The sequence below is a fragment of the Serinus canaria genome, chromosome 1A, assembly GCF_022539315.1.
Source record: "Serinus canaria isolate serCan28SL12 chromosome 1A, serCan2020, whole genome shotgun sequence".
In the NCBI taxonomy this organism is placed as follows: Eukaryota; Metazoa; Chordata; class Aves; order Passeriformes; family Fringillidae; genus Serinus; species Serinus canaria.
In genome coordinates, this window is record NC_066314.1 from 44099512 (window position 1) to 44122894 (window position 23383).

Genomic DNA, 23383 nt, shown 5'->3' on the forward strand with positions numbered 1-23383 from the left:
GCAGATGTTTTTCTTCTCAAAAGGCTCAACACACCCACAGCTTTGCTCCCACCCTCCAGCCCTTAAATGATTTTATAATTTTTTTAAAGATAGCAGAAAACAAAAATTCTGGGACAAAATCCTATTTGAAAAAATTACTGCAAAGGATCTGAGAGAATCCAATAAAACAATGGAAGACAGAAAGTGGGAAGAAGTGCTGTCTTCTCATCTTTGAGAGAATAAAAATAGCAAGAGAACGCATCTTCTGCTAGTTGTCTTTTCAGCTGAAAAAAATAGGCTGTCAAAAATTGCCCTCTAAATCAGTCAGTAATGTGGAACAAAAATTTTTGCTATTGGGAAGTATTTATACAAATAGAGTCCAGCCTCTCAGGTCTAACACTTATATGGAACACTTGACTGTTATGCCTTATGCTTTGAAGAAAATATTCTATTGGTAATCTACTGAATTTTATTAACAGGTGTCTTTTTAACTGTAGAGAAAAATCAAATAAATGTTTTTAAATAAATACTGTGGAAGTGTCAATATTTCTGTGGCAGGGACATCTCCAAGCCACTAATCCTGGGGAACAAAATGGGAGTTATTCTCTTTTCAGTATTCTTGGTAGTAACTGCAATTTGATTATACTTGGGGGATTTATTACAAGATTTGCACTTTATTCGTGCTTCAGCAATACACAAGAAGTTCCCAGTTACCATAAAGGCTGGGTGCACAATTAGGGTATGTTTGGCTCACCTGCACCTTGTTTCTTCAGGAAAGCAAGTATCCTCCAGAAGGGCCACAGCTACAGGGCAGCTTTGCCAAGAGCTTGTGCACACCTTTGGCCCTGGTGCAGGTAAGCAGCTTGAGTTATAGGTGATAAACTATAGCAAAAGACTTGACACGCGTTCATGATGTCAAGAAAGAATGATTTCTTTTGTCTGACTAAAACTGGTTTAATCAGACTCCTGACCCATCTGGAAATACCAACCAAAGAAGTGAAGAACTGCCAATAAGGTTTCTGTTTAAAGGGAAGGTGGTCCTTTCCAACAAGACTACAGGGTTAATTCTGACAGAAAAACACTCTGCATTAAAAGGCTGTGTGATCTCATGCCTATGGGAAACCTTTCAGAAGCCATCATGACAGCCAAATGAATTCAGAAAAGGCATAGTAAGCACAGGTAGTCTTTTATGTAAGGGCATTTCTATTCCCTTCTGATCTTCTGACTGTCTGTATATCCTGTAGGATAAACAAACACAGCCCTCAGATTTAAGCATAGCCCTCCAAAGTCATCAGAAAACTACAACTTTTAAAATCCGTTTTAGCCCCAAACTGTAACTGCTCTTCTGAATTAATGTGTGAGTGCTCGGCACAGATGGAGTACAAACCTATTTCTTGAGGGCAAAGAGACTGACAGCATGAGTGAGAAGCAGTATGAATTTATTTAAATGAAAAAAGCAGAATGAACCTCAAGCAAGGACTCTGGAGCAATCAGCATCGTGGCCTGCCTTGGGTAGGGGCTGGTATTTGAAGAAAGCATCCTAGGAGAGAGGATTCTAGAATGTGCTGGATTTCTTTTGTGAAAGATTCTCATCAGTTCACATTCACTCTGCAAGAAGTGCAAATGCATAAATGTAAACTTAATTATTCCTAACATGGCTCCAGGCCAGCTACCCCCTCCTGCAAATCAAATAACAAGACAGCGAAGAAAGGAAAAAAGTCATTGAAAAAACAAGCTCAGGGTGTGAAAGAGGAGGGGCAGGTGACAGCACAGACGCTACCATGCAAGGCCTGGAGGGAGGTGCTCTACAGGAGCATGTTGGAGAAGAGACAGGGAAGAGCATTTTCCCTCATCAGCAATCCACAGCCATGGTAATTCCATCAGCAGAAAGATCCCACGGCAACAAATGAAGGAACTTCACAGCACTCTGGGGAAAAATATATTTCAAGGCAGAGCATCTGAGCCAAGTAAGACTCATATTTCATTAGGAGGACCATGAAAGTGATGCGCTCAGGCGGGCCTGCTTCTTGAGTGAGCTTGAAGGATGCAGCCAGCACAATAAATTAGGCAGTTCTTTACCACAGTAGCACGTGTGTATGTGTGCATTCACAGTTTAATTTTGCTCTGAAGTCACAGAACTTAGAGTTAAGGGGTTTTAGAAAACATGCAAAAATAATGGGAAATTGTTCATGTTTTATGACATGAATTTTCTGACATCAATTGATGTCAGAAATCATGAATTGATTCTGACATCAATTTTACTCAATTACTTAGACAGGGACTGCCCAGTAAAGTCACATACAAGAGATTAAAAAAACCAGTCTAAAATATATGAACTCTAATCCCAGTTCTGAAAACAGGCTCCCACTGTGACCGAGAATGGGACTGTGATTTTTGTGCAGCTGAACTCCACAGATGAAAGAAGGTGCATTGTAGAAATTCCAAAGCCCATGTACCTGCTTGGCTTTGATACTTTTCACGATCATCCCACCTGTACAGTCAGAGCTTACTTACAATGTTCCAACAGCTACATACTTCCTTTATGTTTCATAATTGTACTTGTTACCTTGCCAGTCTCTTAAGTTGGTATGACATGGATACTGGTGACATACATGGATGTACACAAAGGTCAAATGAGAGCATTAAATCTTTAAAAGCCCAATCTCTGAAAATATAAAAACCCCCAAACTGCGTAAAGTAAGCATTCAAGTTCCTTCTCAAAATTAAGGCACTTCATGGAGATGTTACATCTGTTTTAAAGCCAAAATTTCTGAAAGTAAATAAGGTACTGAAATGTGCTAACAAGGTGCATGAATTGCTTTAGCTCTGCTCATCAGACAAAGTGGTCATGTCACAGACAAGGTAAGTTCTGATTTCTCTTCAGCATCATCATGGGCTGTAGCTCTGTATTTCCATACCCTGATTTGTTTGGATTTCTTTAAAGTCTGACCTTAATTATGAGTATTTCCTGGGTTTATAATACTTAGCCTGCAGATATTTACAACATACCTTTCATATATTTTGTCCTCAATAACAGAATATATTCTTAACCTTAATTCCATTTTAACATTGCAGAACAGAAACCATGTACCTTTATTACACTGAAAAACTCATGCACAAACAACAAGCAAGCAGCCCAAAGAATGCTACCTTGCAGTTTTTCAAATGATTTGAAATACAAAGTATGGTTATTCTTTAGTAATTGTTTATTTTAACTTTTATTGCCCAATTCAGGGATACACTCTGGCTACTTAACGCTGTGGTAAAGCAGCACAAAAATAACACAGCCATGTTGAGAAGCACATTCCACTAGAGCATTGCTGAGCTGTTGGTTTGCCCCTTCCATCTCCTACCCTGTCCTGTCAATCCCCATCCTCCACCCACCCTCTCTCCCCTTCAACCTTCACCTGCATGTGAATGCAACCGCATCACCAGCACCTGCCTCTGTCCTGACTTCCAGCCCACCTGACTCTGACACACAACTACACCCACACCTTGCCAGCCCTACCCTGGGCTAGGTGGGACCCACCAGTTATCTCCTAAAAATAACTACCTAAAATCAGCCACGACATGCAGGCTATTTCTCATCAACTGATCACTCATCGTCAAGCAAAGGTGGTCACACCAAACACTGAAAGTCACCAATTTTAAGTGACTCTCTGCTTGGTTTTTGACACTCTTGAGGCCTTCTCCCAAAAAGGCCAACACTCCTACAGTTTTCAGGGACAGTGAAACCAAGTCTATAGTACCTGACTCTGCCAGACAGGAGGCAGAGCACAGAATTCCATAGAAAGAATGTCAGAGATGCCCAGCAACTTCAGACTTGCTGACTACTGCCCCAAACAGGCAACTGCCACAGAACTGTCTCTGCTGATGCAGGAATTTCAGTAACAATTTTAAAAAGCCCCAAACTGGCTTGACAACAGATGCCAAGTTTCTTAAATATGTTCTTTAAAGCTACCTCCTAATGAAGAACATAGATTCACTTGTAGGTCCTTAGAAAAAATTTTTTTATAAACAGACTGCTTTAGTTTTATGGAAGATCTTTTCATCTGTAACATAAAAGCTGAATTCCTACATAAAATGGAACATCCTTTTGTTAGCTGTGGCTGATCCCTTTCTAAGTCTATAAATGCACTTCATTTTACCAGGTAAACCTTTAAGTCCTTTACTCATTAGTGTCACATTATTACTTGTTCTTTTATGACCTATGAAGTATTACTGTTCTAGAAATGCTAAATCCCACATTTATCCACAGTGAACATTTAGTCTATCTTCACTACTTCTTTAAAATTGATGTTTTTCTGACACTTCTTTCTTCAACACTGTCACACCTACAACATATTTCCTACAAAGTTCATTGGTATAAAATCTAGATCAGATCCATAGCAACTATAAAAATATATGTAACAACTATTTCAGGACAAGGTTTTTCATCAGTGCCAACTGTGCCTCTGCCACACCCATAGCGCTCACACTGGGATCAGGGGAGCCCTGCGCATGTCCGAGCCTCGCGTGACACTCCCAGGCCGGGTGACACGCAGGGCTGGCTCACCAGCAGTGACACTGGGCCACGCTACTGAGAAGGTGCTGAGCAGCCTCAGCCATGGATGAGCCACGTCACTGCCACTGCCTCTGCAGTGAAGGAACTAAAGGAGCAGCCTAAGGTGACCCTGGGTGCTCCCACGACACACAGACCTCGCTAAACGCTGCCAACAATGCCCCAAGAACCGCAAGTTCACTTAGTCTGTATTTTTAACAACACAGGGCTTTTGTTATTATAAATTTCAAAACAAAACCAAAGAATTCCACATAATATTTATACTTTCAAAAGTACAATATTAATACAGGTCGGTCAGTTAGAAATAACAGCAGTTTGTTAGGTCTACAAGATTTAACGTAAAACCGGTTTACAAATGCTGAAAAGCAGTAGTGGTCCAATAGTCACCGTTACACATGAATTTCTCTCTTTCAGAAAATAAAATAAAAAAAAAAAATCCCAATTCAAATTTACTAGTATCAATGAAATATTAATAAAACACCCCCAAACATGCCACAATCACTATTCACAAATAAAGTTAAAATGAAATATACAAAAATTCACTTAATACTGTTAAATAACAATAAACTACAAGATTTCCTGAACAGAAATGGTAGGACCCCTGAACGTTTTACAGTGAATGTCAGGAAAAATTAAGTTACCTATGACTATTTTCATGATATACCAGCCAAAGATTTACATGACCATTTCAAAATATACCAATAAAGATTTACAGTCTCTTTAAGATGCACTAAACAAATAGGTTCATAAAGGTGAACACAAATGCTTAAAAATACTGTAACCATCACCAAGGGTGTACTTATGATACTCACTGAGATGCATAAGCATAGTAGTAATATGTTTACTATCTCTGGAAAACAGGTAACATCTAAGATCTGAAAAACTCTCTAAGTTCCCATTGTAAAAACTCTGTAGCATAGTGAGTTCTTCTCAAGTACAAACTTGCATCTTTCCAGTTGATTTCAAGTGAATAACGCACAAATGGGAGAGGAACAAAGTGGGAAAAGTGTGACATTATTCCCATGTTTGTGTAATTAGTTGTCCCGTTCCTCTGTAATGAAAAGTAAGCCAGGGTCCAACATATATGAATTGTCCTTTTACTATTTGTATTTCTAAGTTAAAAACAAGGTAAAAAAAGTTATTGTTTCTGCAGGCCCCATATGCACAACAATGTGCAAATATGTTATGCTGGAGTAAGCCTGACAAAACGTCCAGCCTCCATGCTCTAATTTATCAATAACTAACATAGGATCCGAGAGCAAATCAAAGTTACTTTTCACTTGTTTGAATCAACCTTCACACCGTGTGCTTTTCAAAAACATAATATGCATTATAATTTTTCAACTATTTCAACACATACTTCCAATGTTAAATAAGGAATTAAGTGCCAAGAACTTAGAGCATTAAAGATGGCTCACCTATAGCCAAGCAAAGCTATGTTTACATTCCAGGAAACACTGCAGTTTAAGAAATACAAAAAAACCCCGCAGCAGTAGAACATTTTATCAAGAGAAACAGATGCATTCACATATTATAAAGCCATTGCAACTTCTTCAGGCATGGAACTGTTGTGTTAACTATACAGACAGTAGTTATTTAGCAGCAATGATTCCGCAATAAATAATGCATTGTGTTTCTCAGTCCTGCACAAAAATTGCAGCTACAGTTACATCAACAGCTGTAACCTACTGGCTCTAGTGGCAGAGGAGACCTTAAAACCAACTGTACAAAAAATTGTCACACTGTGACAACAAATATAAAAACATAATTTGCAGGTTGGAAATAAAAAGACTCCACTGTTAAGAGGACAGTGTAGACAAACTGCGATTCCAAGTCCACCAACAGAAAGCACTGCCTTTGGATCCGAGTCCTTGATCGACACGATAGGCTTGGGCTTGACTCTGCACTGCCCCCTTTAGAAAAGCATGCTCTGCCTTCTGTTCTTCCCATGTCCTGCAACACAACATGGACCATGGTAAGCAACTGAAGCATTTGCACAATGGAGTATTAAGTTATTATCCAGATCTTCATCCTTCTTCAAGGCAACACCCCTTGCGCTTCAATTAGTATCAGCATCTTTCTTTTAACTGCATTCACTGCATTGGTTTTTCACTTTGCCACCTCTAACCCCCATACAGTACTGGTCTGAAACTCCAAAATGCTCTGCCCATCCCTAGTAAAACTCACATCTTTCTGTGCACTCAGCTTACGTGTCTCTACAGGAATCTCAGTAAATCATTCTGGATTTTATTTTTCAGTATATTCACACTAACCAATGTAACAAAGCATTTTTCAATTCCAAATGCCTCTGGCACAGCATTCTTTTAGCAAGCAGGAGAAAATAAAAAGCTTTCCATACCGGTCTCTGGGTAAGTGGAATTTCGAAAGCCAGGGTCTTTCTGCAATTGAATCTCTTTTAGACTGAATATTGAAACACCTGGAATGTAACAAAGAAATTATTTTATCAATTATACAAATGTAAAACTTTGTTCTAATGATGAAAATTATATTCTTAATTACATAGTTTAGATAAAAAAAATCCAATTCACAAATACTTAAGCCACTACATATCAGACTTCTTTAATAAATTAGAGGGCTTTTCCTTTCACAATGCACTTAGCTTTAATGCACTATCTTAACAATACTCTGCTACTTTACTACTACTCTTACTTTCAGGCAAAGTGTGTATTCTTGTTCCGAGACTTCTGAAGTACGCATGTTTCATGGCCTCTTCTGCTGAAATTCTCTTCTTTGATTCATACTATTAATATAAAAGCATACAAGTGTGTTGGTTTCCATTAAAAATCTCTTTGCATCAAGTGATTTGATCAAAGGGAGAAAGAGTTCTGTCTGCTCAACGTTTCCCATAATTCACTAGGACATTTTTTTTTCATTACTTTCTTTTCACACATGACTATCTAATGGTTTATCAAAATCAGTACTGTCAACATGTAACAAGATTGCTAAAATAGTAAAAATATCTTCTGCAAATGGTCAAACTACACCTAATCTTTATTTATAGATGGTACAATGATTAGGTACCTCCTGCTTGGCATGTGTGCAATTCTAGGCAAGGATGCAGATGTTTAAAAAGCTGCACACAACTAAGTTACAGTGCTGCATCTACTCAAAGATGCAGGAGTTGGCCTTCCATCTTGCTTCCAGCTCATTTTTGATACAGACTCAAAGATTAAACCTACACACCACTTCAGCTTTTGAATACAGTTGCAACATCAAGGAGTAATATTATACCTTACTAATTCCTTCTCTAGTACTAAGCTCAGTTAATCATTAAAGAAATCTAGCTTTGTAATTAAAAGTTCTGCTTTAATACCATATTTCACAAGAGATTTAGTTTCTTCAGGGCTAACATAGAATAATTCTATTTTTACGAAAGGTAGTAAGAGAAGAAATCAGTTCTGGGGGAAAAAAAAAGCAATCATCAGTTTTTTAATTCTCACACTACAGAGTTCTTCTCACATCTGTCATCAACTACAGACTCAGCTACACATTCCACTTTGAGACAGAAGTAAATACTTTGGTTTCTAATACATTTTGTGTGTAATATATTAGAACTCGACACTTGCACTTTCATTAAGTAAAGCCACAAAACACAACTTACTTGAAGGAACTTTGCTATCAATTCAATTCCTTCTGTGTCTAGCCTAAAAATAAAAATATTTTAAAAATTAAAACAGTTTTTGAATTGGATTTACAAAAGTAAAACTGCAGAGAAACTGACTTAAATGATATGAAACCTGAAAATTGTATCTAAGCATGGAAATGCTTTCACCTAAACAACATTTATTCACGTTAATATGAATACACATGAGTCCTAATATCTCAGAACAAGACTATTTGGAAAACACTGGGGACACACAAATGCTTAGTATGGATTACTAGATTGACCTCGATCGTTTATTTTAATATTTTTAATTATTTCTTTTAAGATTAATACTACTCATTTACTAGAGGGATACAGTGTTAGATCTTCAAGGTAGACAGTGAATGCATTTGTTATTAAATTTTTTTATAAAACCTGCACAAACCCTTCATCTTCCTCATTATGGTTCTAAAATGATTACAAGAAACTGCTCAAGGAAAACTGTTTTAACAAACGGCCTGGGTCCAGTATATAACCAGAAGAGAATTTGTGTTCTTTAGGAAATGCTGTGTGAATTCTCCGGCTGTGGAGACATTATTAATCAGAGTTTATTGTTCACAGGTCATTAAGGAGCTGTGGTTCCTAGAATGACATTAGAGGAAGTAATCACATAGTACCAGGTTCTGCCCACACTAACACAACTGATTAACAGTTCTACACCATTCAGTGGCAGATTGTCCTCAGAAATGCATTCCCACTTAGGAATATGCAAAGCCACAGGATGCATGTTTTCTATTAATAAAACACAAAGTACCTTGGTGCATGGTTGATGAGAGGTTGTGGTTTATACTTAGGAAAGTTGTAGTTTCTAAATTCATCACTGGAAGAAATGCCTGGCCATGTCTCCTGACATGGAGTTCCTGCATTTAGAAGCAGTAACAAATTTAACTTAAAAATTGTAAACAAACAACTTTGACATAAAAAAAGAATTTAATCCTGTAATTAAAAGGAGAAAGGAAAAAAATAATTCAATATGCCTATGTTGTACAAACTCAGCTGTTCAGTCAGCTGAATAATTTTTCATCACCTTGATTACAATGCAATATATATAACTGTTCTGTGATAAAGATCCACAGCTCTCATACAAATGTGGTGCATTAACATTAACATTACTAAAAGTATCCATTTACCAAGAAGTCTGAAAATTAAGTGCAGTTCATCTTCAACGGTTGAACCAGGAAAAAGAGGCCTTCCTGATGCCATTTCAAAAAATATGCATCCGACACCCCTTTATAAAGACAGAGAAAAGATAAAGCAGAAATAATCTTTTAATTTCAGCTTGTAAAGGCTTCTGGGATTTCTCTTCAATTAAAATAAATTCTTGGTTCTTAGCCACAGACTACTATTAAAATATTTAGAAAGATCTGTAGTAACAGAAGAGCTGTCAAAGACTAAACTAAGCTGTGTCATAGCTATATTACATCCTCTTCCTTCAGATGTTGAGTTAATCGATTTTATTGAAGTTCATGGTAAAATACCATGTTACCCCATCATTAGGAGAAGACAACTTTCTTTTTTCCCTAAATATAAAAATCTAAAGGCTGTGTATTTGAATGTTACTATTTAACAGCCAAGTTGACACTTTTTCAACTTGACTCAGAACAAAAGTTTGAATTAGAAAAAGCTATACAAACCACATGTCAATTTGAGTTGAATACTCTGAAGATCCAAGGAGAACATCAGGTGGTCTGTACCATAATGTGACAACTTCATTGGAATAAGTCTTTGTAGGAACAGACTTTGCTCTTGCCAATCCTTGATAAAAAGGGAAATGAAGAGTCATGTACAGCTTGCTGAAATCCTTTTTGTATGAAACTGACAAACTATTTTTAGGACCTTATTATACTTTCCATCTCCTAATGTTATTTAAGGCCCTAATAAAGCGATTTCTATTGCCTTTTAGTATTTATGGCAATCTCACTGTCAACATTTTTAAGCACAGAAGAAAGGTAAACACATCAAAACCTGGACTAATCCTGAAAATTTCATTAAACAGAATTAGATTGATATGACACCTCCCTGTTGTGAAAACCTTCTGCACTGTTTCTGGAAAATTACTTTGCAAAAGGCAGAAAGCAACAACGAATTAATTAAATGGTGGAAACAGACCAAATCAGTTTTGGACCAGTAGGGATTTTCCATCCTAACACTGTCAATTTGTCAGCAATATCTTCAATAAAATTCAGGTCTATCATGTTAGATGCAATCTTCTGAGCAACTTGTATTTACACAGAAGGGGTAAAATCAGAGGCACAGAGCACAACTTTCAAAGGATCTTCCAGACACAGATGGCAACAGGGAAATCTGCATGCCCCACTCTATTGTAAATCCCATGGCATTTGGTGTATCAGTGATAGTGCAACACCTGACAATTTAGCACGTGAACAAACCCTTCTCTCTACTGTCATGGTTACCCTGCTTTAAAGTGACTGTGGAGCAGTAGCAATGTGAGATCCACCTTAAGGATTTGACTAAGTATCAATTTCACAGGAAGCTGTAAGACTAGCTTCTAACTGCAAGTGGAGAGACAGTGTTACCTATAGAGGTATTACCCTGATTACTTATGCCCTGTAAAAGGCTGACTTTCATTTTCCATTTGAGAACACCCAAATTCAATAGGCTCAATGTACTCATTTCTCCTTTTAAGGAAAAATTATTCCCCTTTGCTGAGAGAAAAAAATAGTTATTAGAGTAATTTCAGGCCATACCAAAGTCTGCAAGCTTCAGTTCTCCTTTCTCATTAATGAGTAGATTTTGTGGCTTCAAATCTCGATGTAACACCTTTCTCCTATGACAGTAGGCCAAACCACGAAGAATCTGATATAAAAATAGCTACAAAAGAGAACATTTATATGTATTAGACCAAAAATTATAATCTACAGATTGCACAACTAGCTGGGCACTGGAGAGTTATGTACTGTAAGCAGGACAAAATTACTTCTCTAAAAAAGTGAGTTACTTTCCTTATGAGCAAAATCTGGACAATGTCATTATTGTTCAAAGATTTAAAATCATTTTACAATAATGCACTGCCTTAACACCGTACTTTACAACAAAGACTTTCAGAGTAATTTATCCTGTTTAACTAAAGAGAAACACAGGGCTCTTTATTTTTAAAGAGCATTTACCACTGCTCTTCCCCACACTAATGTCTTTAAAGAAAATTGTCTCTGACTATATACTCAAGTTGCCTTTGGCCACAGAGCCCTTCTGGAAATGCAGCTCAGCAGTGTTTCCATCCAGCTGTGCTGAGCTACGTAAAGAATGTCTTGGCACGCTACTGGAAAAATACATGTAGATTCACAAGCTTAGGGAAGATGGAGAAATGGGTAAATGAGGATTATTAAAGCAGCCCAACTGCTTCTGGTATTTACATTTATCCCCTCACCTTGACACACACAGGTTTATTTTAATCCTCTGGAACAGCAAGCCAAGCAAACAACTTCAGTCATGCATATCAATGGTGCACATATATAGATATAAAAGTAGTATGGGGCAAAGAAAGGTTTAGCAGTGGGCAGCAAAGCAAGTTTAAAGTATCACTGCATTAAGGACTAATCCTCTGCAGTTTCTGTATGAAGGTCTGACCTCAAACATGGGACTTTTGGGTAGCTATTGCTGGCATTTACCACACAGCAGCACTCAAGTCAGTATAGGTAATCAAATGTACAACAAAAAAATACGAAGCATTACAGAAAGCAATGTGACAAATTCATCATGTAACAGGACCTCTGAGGAAAAACATTAGAATCTTTTTATATGACCATATTCTAATACATTGGATTATTTTTGCACCAAGTGATGCTACGAAATTCTTTTTCTTAAACTGGATAAATACACAGCAGGTGAAGTTACATCCATCTGTTCTCAGTGTGCTGACATGGGATTCATCTGTGCTAGAAAAATAGGAATTGGGATTAATTTCTTTCTCTTTGCTTTCCTTTCTGAAGAGCAGAATGAGAAGCAACAAGTCTTGTTCCATCTACTCAGGCCCATACTGTTGCAGGGGTAGAGTCAGTTCCAAGCTTTATTAGCACGACTTCCATAGAAGTGAATGGCCCTCCCTAATGTACACTGGGACTACAAGGATTAGTCAAGAATGCAAAGCAGATTACTCTAGAGAAATTGTGAAGCTTCACCATAGTTGGCAGGGATCCTTTTGGAAATGCACAGGATCCCATGTATTAGCTCAAAATTTTGGTTAAAACACTAATACCTGCAGAGATCACACACACCTTCAGTTTGTCAAAATACAAAAAACCTAAAATTAGCCAAGGAATGTGAGGAAGTGATGTCAGGGAGGTCTCTCAAATGTTAATGATGACTCAAACCCCCACAGTTATTATAAGGTAAGCACCTACAGCTACCACAGCTGTTCTGGTTTCCCAGTGCCAAAGGTACTGACCATATAAATTTGCTCTCTGAGCATAGCTTAAACCATAGGCAAACAAGGAAAAACAATTCCTCTGCTTAGCTCAGCTTACCACAAGCAGATTCTGGCTTGTTCACTAACTGCACTTATAAGAAGAGTCAGGTTCCCACTTACAGCTTTCCCTTATTTTTTTAAGCTTAAAGCACTGCTTATTAACTTGCAGATAATTAAAAACACAAGCATAATTATGATTTTTGGTTGTCTCTGAAGTAGAAACAAATGAAAGAATTTCCCTTTGCAGGCTCTCAGAGGAAGCAACAGAGCAGGTTATGGGCAGATGTCTTTCCCTGGAGATACTGACAGTAATGAGGCAACAGAATCTAAGGGAAAGCTCACCAAACAGAAATCAGTGTGTGCCAAATCACTCATTTCATGACAGTACTGTACTCTGTTTGGAAGCTTGTTTCTAAAGCCCTAAGTATTAAAGAACACTAAGAGTTCTGACAGTTTTCCAATAAAAACCAAGAGAAGTAGCACCTGACCCTGACTTAGTTTCAGCAGGTCAGATTGGAGACTGAGTCACTTGACCTGGCCACAACCATAACTGGAAGAAAAAGCAAATTAGGCCCTATGGAAATTTTTTCCATTTTCTTACTAATGGAAAGATGAAAATTACTCATTCTTAAATACATATTTTTGATTTCTTACTTGTGTGGTAGGCAGTGCCACCCAAAACCACATTCATGATTGAGGTCACATTTTCCTCAGTGTCCATATATAAATCTGAGGATATATCAAACTACAGACTTAGTAAATGAGTATAAAATAATGGAAGGACAAGAAGTGAAAAGAGTTATGAATGTATTATTTTTTAGGAATTTTTAAATTTTAGATATGTAACTTCAAAGAGAATGAAAACACATGAATTTATATCATCTCCTCTTTTCAATGTTTTAAGCACTTAAAAAAACAAAGACACCATCTGACGTCAAATGTAGCTAAGTCAGGCCAAAAAGGAAGTTAAGTTTCTTTTTTTTTATTTTTAAAGAGACTAAACCATATAGCTCCTGATTATAAAGTTCTCTGAAATTCTTAGGAGAAAGCTGGAAGGTGGCCACTGTCACTAAAAACACTCACCTTTACATTGTGCATACTCATGATGTTGCCACAGTCATCCATGTACTGCTTCAGGTCCTTGTCCTATCAAAACACCATCATCATGGTTGAGTAAAAATTGTGTGCAACAAATCCCAGGAATATTACTTATTGTTTGAACTGAAATGATTCACCAAAAAAAGAGATTTCTGCAGAAGACACTAAATTATAAAAACCCCTGGACACAAATACCCATGGTTTTCCTGAGGACAGAAATATCCTTTTCCCAGCAAGCTGTATTGTCTCAGGCAACATTATATGCCACTGCCTTCTCCTCCATCTATGTGAGGCACAGTATTTTACAGAATTGGTATATTCTCCAATTACACTGAAAGTCAGCTATGTCACAACAGAAAAATATCATAGGAATAGTAAAATATCACTGGAACCATACTGTGATTACCATGTTTTACAATAATGATTTTGGGGAAGCAGACAGTTTGATCAGGCAGACCACCAGTATCTGCTACCAATAAAACTCTGAAATGATCACAACAGTGTTTACTAATTTACAGCCATTTAAGAACTGAATACACCCTTCTCATTTTAGCTGAACGACTGTAAATGCAGGAGCAAACTCAAATAATCCTAGTATTTTAAAAGGAGTACAGAATTTTGTTGTGTTTCTGTTTCTTAGAAACAATAAATCAAATATATAGCTCATTAATTGTTGAAGCACTCACCAGGTATTCAAAAACAAGAGTCAGAGACTTGTCTGTGTGCACAATATCATGTAACGTAACAATATTTGCATGTTTCAGATCTTTTAATAATGACACTGCAAGGCAGAACAGGAATAACAAAGTAAGTGCAAAACACATGAGGAATAAATGCAATTTCTAGTTAAGTTCATCCACATAAGATATCTGGGGTTTTTTAATTAAAAAGCTTTTTTTAAGAACATAAAACTCATATAGATCAAGTTAATAAAAAAAGTATTTAATTAAAAAAACAAACACACACTTGAGTAACAAGCTTGTGTTTCTTAAACTATACATTTCAGACAGAAGTAATTCTGTAAAATGTATTCTGAGTTTCTGGAAGTTACTCACTAACAGCAGTCTAATTCTGTATTTAATCATCCACTTATAATACTGCATTTGAAATCACAATCACAATTAAATTTGAGATCACAATAAAGCAAATAAATCTGAAACAAAACTCTGAATATGTCTGGACTATAATTTTCCTCATCAATATTAACAGCAATTTTACTAATGTCCCATGTAGCCTATGTATTTCCAAGTACTGATGGTGCTTTGGTCAAAAAAAAAAAAATCCAGAAGTATCTGAAATTCTAAGACTTAAAAAAAGAAAGTTACCACCTTCTCTTATGGCTGTGCATGGTGCTCCCTCCTCGTGTTCTAGGCGGATTTCTTTCAGAGCTACCAGATTCTCTGTCAATTTACTTCTCCCCTTATAAACTGTGGCATAAGTACCCTATAAAATGGAAAAAGAAGGGAAATTTTACAAGTTGTTCCTTTATCAAAACATTAGGTAAATAAGAAAATATTAACTTCTGTTGGAGGATCTAATAGATTTCATTTTGGATATGAATAGTTTTTACATTGTATTTTTTTGACACACGTAAAAGTAGAGAAGTATTCTTTTAAGCACAGGACTAAACTCACAGAAGCCACAAGGGACGTTTATGCCTAACAGCTCTGAAAATTGGATGGAAACCTAAATACCAAAGAGCTACCAAAGAAGTTAGATCAGGTAGCATTAAGGTCACTAAGTTCACTGCTGAGATCATTTACACTCCTCAAAGTCTCTATCTGACTACAGATACCTAGCTCGGGTATCTCTACACTAGGCTGCAGTTATGCTTCCAAAGGCTGCAGGCATACTCTTCCACAGCCTCAAAGAAAATATGTAACTCCTTTGGATAGCTTCTTGTCTTCATTATATATTTTTAGACAGTAAGAGATAAAAAATTCTAGAGGCATATTAAATTAAGACAAAAAATTCTGATAATACAGTAGGGAAAACCAATCCCTGCAAATGCCATGAAAAAGCAACAAAGGTACAGAAACTGCCCTAGATCACTACAGTACTGCAAGACTCTGCAGAGGATCTGGACAGGTTGGATCCATGGGCTGATGACAAGTTTATGAGGTTTAACAAGACTGAGTACTGTTTTGCACCTGGGTCACAGTAACCCCAAGCAGTGCTGTGGGCTTGGGGAAGTAACTGGGAAGATGATCCAAAGAAAAGGATCTGGGGGCACTGGCTGACAGCAGCTGAACATGAGCCAGCATCTGCCCCGGTGGCCAAAAAGGCCAATGGCACCATGGCCTGTGTCAGCAACAGAGTGGCCAGCAGGGCCAGGGAAGTGACTGTACTCAGTACTTGTGAGGTGACACCTCAAATGAATCCTGTGCCCAGTTCTGGGCCCCTCACTGCAAGAAGGACACTGAGGTGCTGGAGTGTGCCGAGAAAGGAAATGGAGCTGGTGAAGGGTCTGGAGCACAAGCCCTGTGAGGAGAAGCTGAGGCAGCTGGGGGCATTTAGCCTGAACAAAAGGAAGTTCAAGGGGATCTTGCTGCTCTCTACCAAAGCCTGAAAGGAGTTTACAGCCACGTGGGTGTCAGCCTCTTCTCCCAGGTAACAAGTGATAGGACAATAGGAATAGGCTTCAAGTTGCATCAGGCAGGCTCAGATTTGATTACAGGAAATTAAAATGTTTTAAATGGAGGACTGACTGCAATATTCCCAGCAGAGATGCTGACCGGCCCTGCTTCTTTCCGCAATGTTCACTGCATCCCATTTCAGTGCTCCTTGTCCATTTTTGATTCCGTTGGTCAACCTCAATCAAAATGGACAGGAATGACACTTGGCCCCTCCTGAACTGGACTGTTTCTCTGGAAGTTAGAGGGTGACTGGAGGGGGAAAGCTGCTGCCCCACCAAGTATTATGTACTTTCCTTGGCAGCACCTGGCTGGCTGCCCAGCTCAGCTGTGAAGGCTTCTTTACCAGAAAATGCACACAGGTATTGCCTGCACCTTCCTAGCACTGGTCTCTAATCCTTCATGAACATTCCAACACCTAAGTCATGGCAAGAGGACACCAGACTTAGGGTTATCATCAAAAACATAGTGTTACCATCAACAGAATGATTTTGACTATCTGAAAAAAAAGCCAGAAGGTCACAGCACATTTGCTAATGTAGTCTTGCTCTTCCACAGCTCTGACAGTTTTCCTGCCTTTTTTTTTGTTGTTGTTGGTTGGGGTTTTTTTTTGTTTTGATTTTTTTCTTATTATTTATGCATAAACATTTGTGCAGTTGTGACATTGTTACACATGTTGAATATGTTTGGTTTACTGAAAAAGTAAATTCAACAGGTATTTTCAGGGATATGGAAAATTTCTGGTAAACTTACACAAAATTTTACTTAGGACATTGTCATCATTCCAAAAGAAAGCTATACATACCTCTCCAAGCTTTTCTAACTTGATATAGGTTTCCATTTTTCCAAATCCAATTTCTGACTGCAATGAAAAGAAATGGCATATTGATCACTAAAACCAAACACTTCATTTGTACATCATTTAGTGAACAAGCTAAACTTCATTTCAGAAAATTACCTGACAATACTTGACTAACACTGGACAATTCTGGTATTTTAAAAACAAATTAGCATATTTTGATATAAATGCATCCCAGCATCCAAGCCCAGTGCTTAGCCTGTTGGCCAGTCTACTGTGTATCCTGCAGGGCTTGTGAGCTGAGTTACACTTAGACCAAAATCTCACTTTAACCTACCTCCTACTTAGGTTTTCTCCACTCTTCTGATCTGATTACTACTACTGAGGTTGTTACAGCTTAAAGCATGGAAGTAATCTCAAACTGGTCTATCCTTTCTCTAGCTCAGCATAACCATATGCTGTTGCTTTTTTCAAAGTAATCTTATTTGTCTGCTATGTTCAAGATCTTACCTCCAAGCTTCCTCTTGCATTCTGAATTCTCAATGCCTTTTGGACTGAAACTTTAGCAAGAAAATCCCTAAGCATCATTCCTCAGCAAGCTTCAGCTTTGTCGCAGCAATTCGCAATTCATACCTCTTAACTCCAAATCTCTGTGTATTTTACTTGGATCTATTTATTCATCTTCTCCTTTTTTGTCACCAACTTAGCTCTTCAATGCAAGCCAGAAGGGTGTGCCTGCCTATGTAACACATTTACTTCTGAACACTGTAAGATCATTACTCTTTTCCTGTTCAAATCCACTGCTAATCTGATACAACACGGTTATCTCTCTCTCAATTATTTTCTTCTAAGACTACTGTGAATTACACCAAAGCTTCCTATTGTTCCTGCAGTCCTGAATGCTTAAAGTAAACATGTAAACGTGAATTCTTGAAGCAATTTACAGAACACATATAGCCTGTACCCTGTGAAACCCCCAAACTTAAAGGTTTCACGGGGTCATGCTTTACTGACAACTGAACTCATAGCAACAAAAGAGCCAGGTTTTCTCCCCAGCACCACCCCTCCTTTCATTTCCAAACATAGCTCTTCACTGGCTATTTCTTTCCAAGGAACAATCCTTTGACCCTAAACTGTCTTCAGCACCTAGATCCACATGTCACACGCTGATCTGCTCCTAAAAATCGGATGGATTTTTAAATTTTCTACTGTTTCATGGTAACACAAGGTAACATAAATACTGCTGACTGTATTAAGATTTGACAGCAATATAATATGAAGGGAAGAAAAGTTTGATTAATACTTAAGTTTCCAGAACACTTGTAAGAAAATACCTCTGAACTAAGGGTAAGATCTTGCCTGCAAACATATTTCATATATCTAGGGGAAAAAAGTGGGTGTATAATTACATTAACATTTAGAGCAATCCTGCTTTATTAAACTACTGTTAGAACTGAAATGTTTTAGAACTGTACAAGGAGACTTCAGCATCACACACATTTAGGAGCTTGTCAAAGACAAACCTGTTACCTAAAATACAAGCAAAGTTGATATTTGTTACCCTTGTAGCTCCAGTGAGATTTTAAACATACCACTGATATAGGTGCAATGTTATAGAAATAAATATTTCATTTCCAAAGTGCATTTTGACCTAGTTAAACAAACACATCATGAAGCATTAGATGGGGTTAAAAGTAAAAAGACAGGCTGCTTAGTTTATTGGAGAAGCTAAAGAAGAACTCATAGCCATTGGTCTTGCTACCACCCAACAGTCTGGAATTTAATAGCCAGATTTCTAAGAAACCTCAGTGTTTTTCATTAAGACTCATAAACTTAGTATCTGTTTAATACAAAAAAACCCCACAATATTTCCTACATACAGAAGACAGGTATTCTTCAAGATCTGCTTTAAAATGTGCTTAAATTTTTGATCACATCTTGGTTCCTTGTCACTCCTAAGAAAAAGTAAGTTTTAAATTCCTCAAACTAAGATAAATTTCTTTTTTATTTCAAAATAATTTTTGAACTGTTTCATCTTTTTCTGCAATATGCATCTATCTTGCCTTACAGAGAAACACTGATGCACAGTTTTATGGTTTTTTACTTCTAGTGACTGTACATACAATACTGTACACGTATACACAAAATGGAATTACTGCAAAAACTAATTTTTTGCTTGTATTTAAAAAAAAAAAACCAAAGCTAAAGTATAACAAGTTCTCACCTGGTACTTTTGACAGTCTTTTCCCTTTGATTCGTATTAAGACTTGAAAAGAGACATGCCTTTGAAGCAGAGCACAATACTAATCTATTGTAAGTAAAAGTCTGCTAGCAGGCAATAACAATTTAAGAACAGTGAGTCCTTGGCCTTCTTTTTTTGAAAGCTTAGTTTGAAATCATAGCAAATACATGCCTGCATACCAAGCAGTGCTGGCAGGTTACATTTTGGACTTTAAAGCCCTTTAAAAATGAAAGCATTTTAAAAGGTGAAACAAAACAACCTTGTGTGATGGGAAGCTGATTCCAAGCACACACCACATTCATTAGAGGGCACTGTTTTTCTGTCAGTCTTCTCAGAGGTAAAGAGGAGAGAACCTCAATTGCTCTCAGGGGTCACCATTAAATGAGCAAGGGAATTCAGATTTACAGAAAAAATTCCCCCAAATCCCAAATACTTAACTCCACTGGCAAGGTTCTACTGAAAAGGTATTTTGCCAGCATCTGAAGAGAGGTCTGGGAAAATCTGTTCCTCAGTTCCATGCTACAGCAGCAACTAAGTGGTGAATGAGCTACAAAATTCTGGCACAAGTATTTAAGCCTGACACATTACCATTACTTCCAGAGATTCACTTAAATATTTTATTTTTCTTATAATATTGTATTTGCAAAATGTGGCATGCAGATCAGAGCTTTATTAGGCCAACACAATAATTGTTTTCTTTCAGGGTAAAAATACTTAAACAATGCTTTGTTATAGACCTTTATTTATATAATATAAATAAAGGTCTATAACAAAGCATTGTTTTATATTATTTATATTAAAATATAAATAAATACCTTTATTTTATTTTATTTATATATAAATATAAATAAAATAAAATACCTTCATTTTATTCATCATGAATAAAATAAAGGTATTTTACAGTCAATAAACCTATTTCACTATTTGTACTTTCCTATTTATTTTTCAGTAAATAAGTAATTAAATCAAGAAAACAACAATGTGCACCTCATAATTCTATTCAGAATTTTTCTGCGACAAATTTCTCACCAATGAATTTACTCAGGATGTCAGTAACAGTCTAGCAATTCCTTTAGACCTCAACACTAAAGAACACTGATAGCTGAAACTATGACTGAAACATATCAATTTTTTTAAAAATAAGACAATAATGTTTTTTATTATTCCAGAGATGTGCATGATTTATATGTACAAATATCCCAGTTTTCTAGCACTTATACTCTAATTATAGAATAGGAATACTCATTCTGTCATCTTTAAGGAAAAGACTTATTTTTTAAAGTAACCAATAATCCAAAAAGGTATATGTGAATTTATTCCTTCATTCTTTCAGGAAATAACATGTGCTTTAAAAAAGAAAACAAAAAAAACACATAAAACACCCACTGTTTTCTCCACAGCAATTCTGAGAAAAAAATTGTTATCAAATAGAAAAAGAGCAGTGAGGAGGACCTGCCTTCATATAATGCTGCTTTAGGGCCTTCCTATCAAATCACGAGGGGACCCAGCCTTGACCTAAGACTGTGTAGCCTATTTGCTCAAACAGATCATCCCTGCTCTAAAAAGGAGAAGGATTTAAGTATGTACTTTGGGAGTTTAGTTTAGCTACTGACTTCAATAGGTCAAGACCATCACTGAGAAATATGAGAGCACCAAGTTAGCAGAAGAAAAATGATACGAAGCGTGAAGTTCTTTATAGGATTTTGACAAGTACATGCTGATGTTCAGGAATAAAAAGCCCAAGTGGAAATGAAGCTGAAATACACCTATGGAATACTGGCCTGTGTGTTCAATGGATTCTGAAGACCTGAGAGGTTGGTTAGGAGGGCAGGTATGTCACACTTACTAGGGATGCTCGACGGGAACGCCGACTCATTGGCTGGTCAAAGGGCGGGCTGTTGATCTGCAGCTTCTCCAGGTAGCCATCGGGTATCCTGATGTCAGCGGGCAGCGACAAGCGCTTGTTCAAATCCTGCAGCAAATAATGGGAGAAAGAGAAGGGACAAGTCAAATTCAGAATCTCCTAAAACATCTAACATCGGCTGTGTAACCATATAAACTGAAATATTTACACAATGAAAAATAATCTCACAAAAATGGTTTTAAAAGCATATTCTCTTCTTAAAATACCTCAACTTGCTTATATAACAGGTTAAAACTTATGCAAATTTGTTACTTGGAGAAGAGGAATGAAATATTAAAATGCAAATGACTACATTGTGAGTAAATGCATTGAGTTCACTCGAATCCTTATAGAGACCTGGAATACCAGAAACTGAGAATTCAGAGACTTGTGGATACATTTCTTTTCATACAGCAGTTACTTTAGTATAAAAAGAGATTTCCATAATTCAAAATATATCACCCTCTCTTTGTATTGACTACAAAAAGCTACAAACTTAGTCTATTTTTTCCAGTCTCACAAAATAGAATCACACCATTATTAGAACCAACGAATACAAATATTACTACATTGCTTTTATTTGTAAGTCTTTGCTACAGGATCTTTCAAAAATGAAAATGCATTACATGAAAGCCATTTTCTCTGCATCAGATTTAGTTTTACCACAGTAAATTTTTTCAACAACAACAACAACAGCATACATCATTTCTAAGACAAGAGGGAAACAAAATCACTTCATTTTTTACCAAATGGGAGGGTGGAAAGAAGATTTGTTTCTGCACATTCTTATTGTTTTCATTTTCAGTTTGGCTTTAATCTCAAACATGCCAAGAAACAAAAATATTAAATATTGTCTCACAATGGCCAGTCACCCTCTCACGAGATAAAAGGAATCACAGCCAGACTCACTAAAAATGGGAAGGCATTTCTGAAACAGCAGGAATTGTTTTTCAGTGTAGGTAGTTTATTCAAGTAAAGCAAGTCATGCTCAACATCAAAGTGCACAATCTGCCCCCAGAGATTCTACCCTGAAGCTGAGGACATCTCTGGAAGCACCACTGTTTTCACACTTTTCTCCAGCACAAGAGGTAACTGTATTCCTGCTGGCAGTCCTGAGATTTAATCAATACTGACCTGAGGGCACTAAACCCTTATTGAAGCTACTCTTTTCTGTCTCACCTATCACCTCCAGCTGGGCATCCTGAGCTAACCCAAATGTTGGCAGCTACATCCCTGTTCGATTCCCCTCAGGCTTGACCATGTGCTTCTACTCATGTCTGCAGCAGCTTTGAACTATTTCAGCATGCTAAATAATCAAGAAAGTCTCAGGCAAAGTGCATAGCTTCCTGCCAGCTTTGTGCTCCAAACAGGTTCAGTGTAAGGTCAGACAAGCTCACAGCCCGAACGCAGGGCAAGGGAGGCACAGCAGGGCAAGCCCGGGAAGCCGGCAGCCAAATTGGCTTAGGCTGACAAAGAACTGGATCTTCAGACTTTTCAAGACTTGAGATCTTGGTGAACAACTTGCTAAGCTTTCAGTGATGAGAATGTATTTGAACCGTGTATATACATGATCTGTACACATACCTGGAGCAAAAGCTAAGCAGAAAATACCAGTTAAAGAGATAGACTTTGAAAAACCTATGTAATTTGGGAATTAGTTGAATCTCAGGTAGGACTGAAGTGTTAATATACATCCCCCTGGATGATTTACATATGCTATTCACTATGGCCACCCCATACAGGCAGAAATTTTTGGACAGAGGCCAGCAAAGCTCTTATTTCTGGCAGCTGATCCTCCTGTTCTCCTTTTGCTTCTCATACCTCCTTAGGTACAGAGCACAAAGCTTGTTAGCTTCTGCTTTGCTGCCCAACATGAGCTTCTTTGCACAACTGGAAAAATCAGTGTCAATTTTTTATCTACCTCAAAATTATAAAACTGTCTTTAAACAAAAAAAAGTGCTGTTCACAGAATGGCAGCTTTGACCAACATTATGAAATTAAATTAAAAGAAAACAGAAGGTATAGCTCTGTTCTGGCATACTTTCTAGTTTATTAACTCATTTTCAACTTGCATATTT

General features: G+C 37.2%; 1 protein-coding gene across 2 annotated transcripts in view; it reads right to left on the minus strand.

The window, feature by feature from the left end:
• Positions 1–3167: 3167 nt before the first annotated feature.
• The window catches only part of CDK17 (cyclin dependent kinase 17), a 91457-nt gene continuing 71241 nt past the window's right edge, over positions 3168–23383 (minus strand). For both annotated transcript variants that reach the window (XM_018910085.3, XM_009086648.4), the window contains 13 exons: positions 21249–21374; positions 17167–17223; positions 15057–15171; positions 14415–14509; positions 13714–13776; positions 10913–11036; positions 9839–9959; positions 9335–9432; positions 8959–9064; positions 8163–8205; positions 7211–7301; positions 6900–6977; positions 3168–6493 (listed from right to left, as the gene is read on the minus strand). In XM_018910085.3, the coding sequence (XP_018765630.1) occupies positions 6456–6493; positions 6900–6977; positions 7211–7301; positions 8163–8205; positions 8959–9064; positions 9335–9432; positions 9839–9959; positions 10913–11036; positions 13714–13776; positions 14415–14509; positions 15057–15171; positions 17167–17223; positions 21249–21374 (1155 nt within the window). In that variant the 3' untranslated portion in view covers positions 3168–6455. The remainder of the gene's footprint in view (positions 6494–6899; positions 6978–7210; positions 7302–8162; positions 8206–8958; positions 9065–9334; positions 9433–9838; positions 9960–10912; positions 11037–13713; positions 13777–14414; positions 14510–15056; positions 15172–17166; positions 17224–21248; positions 21375–23383) is intronic.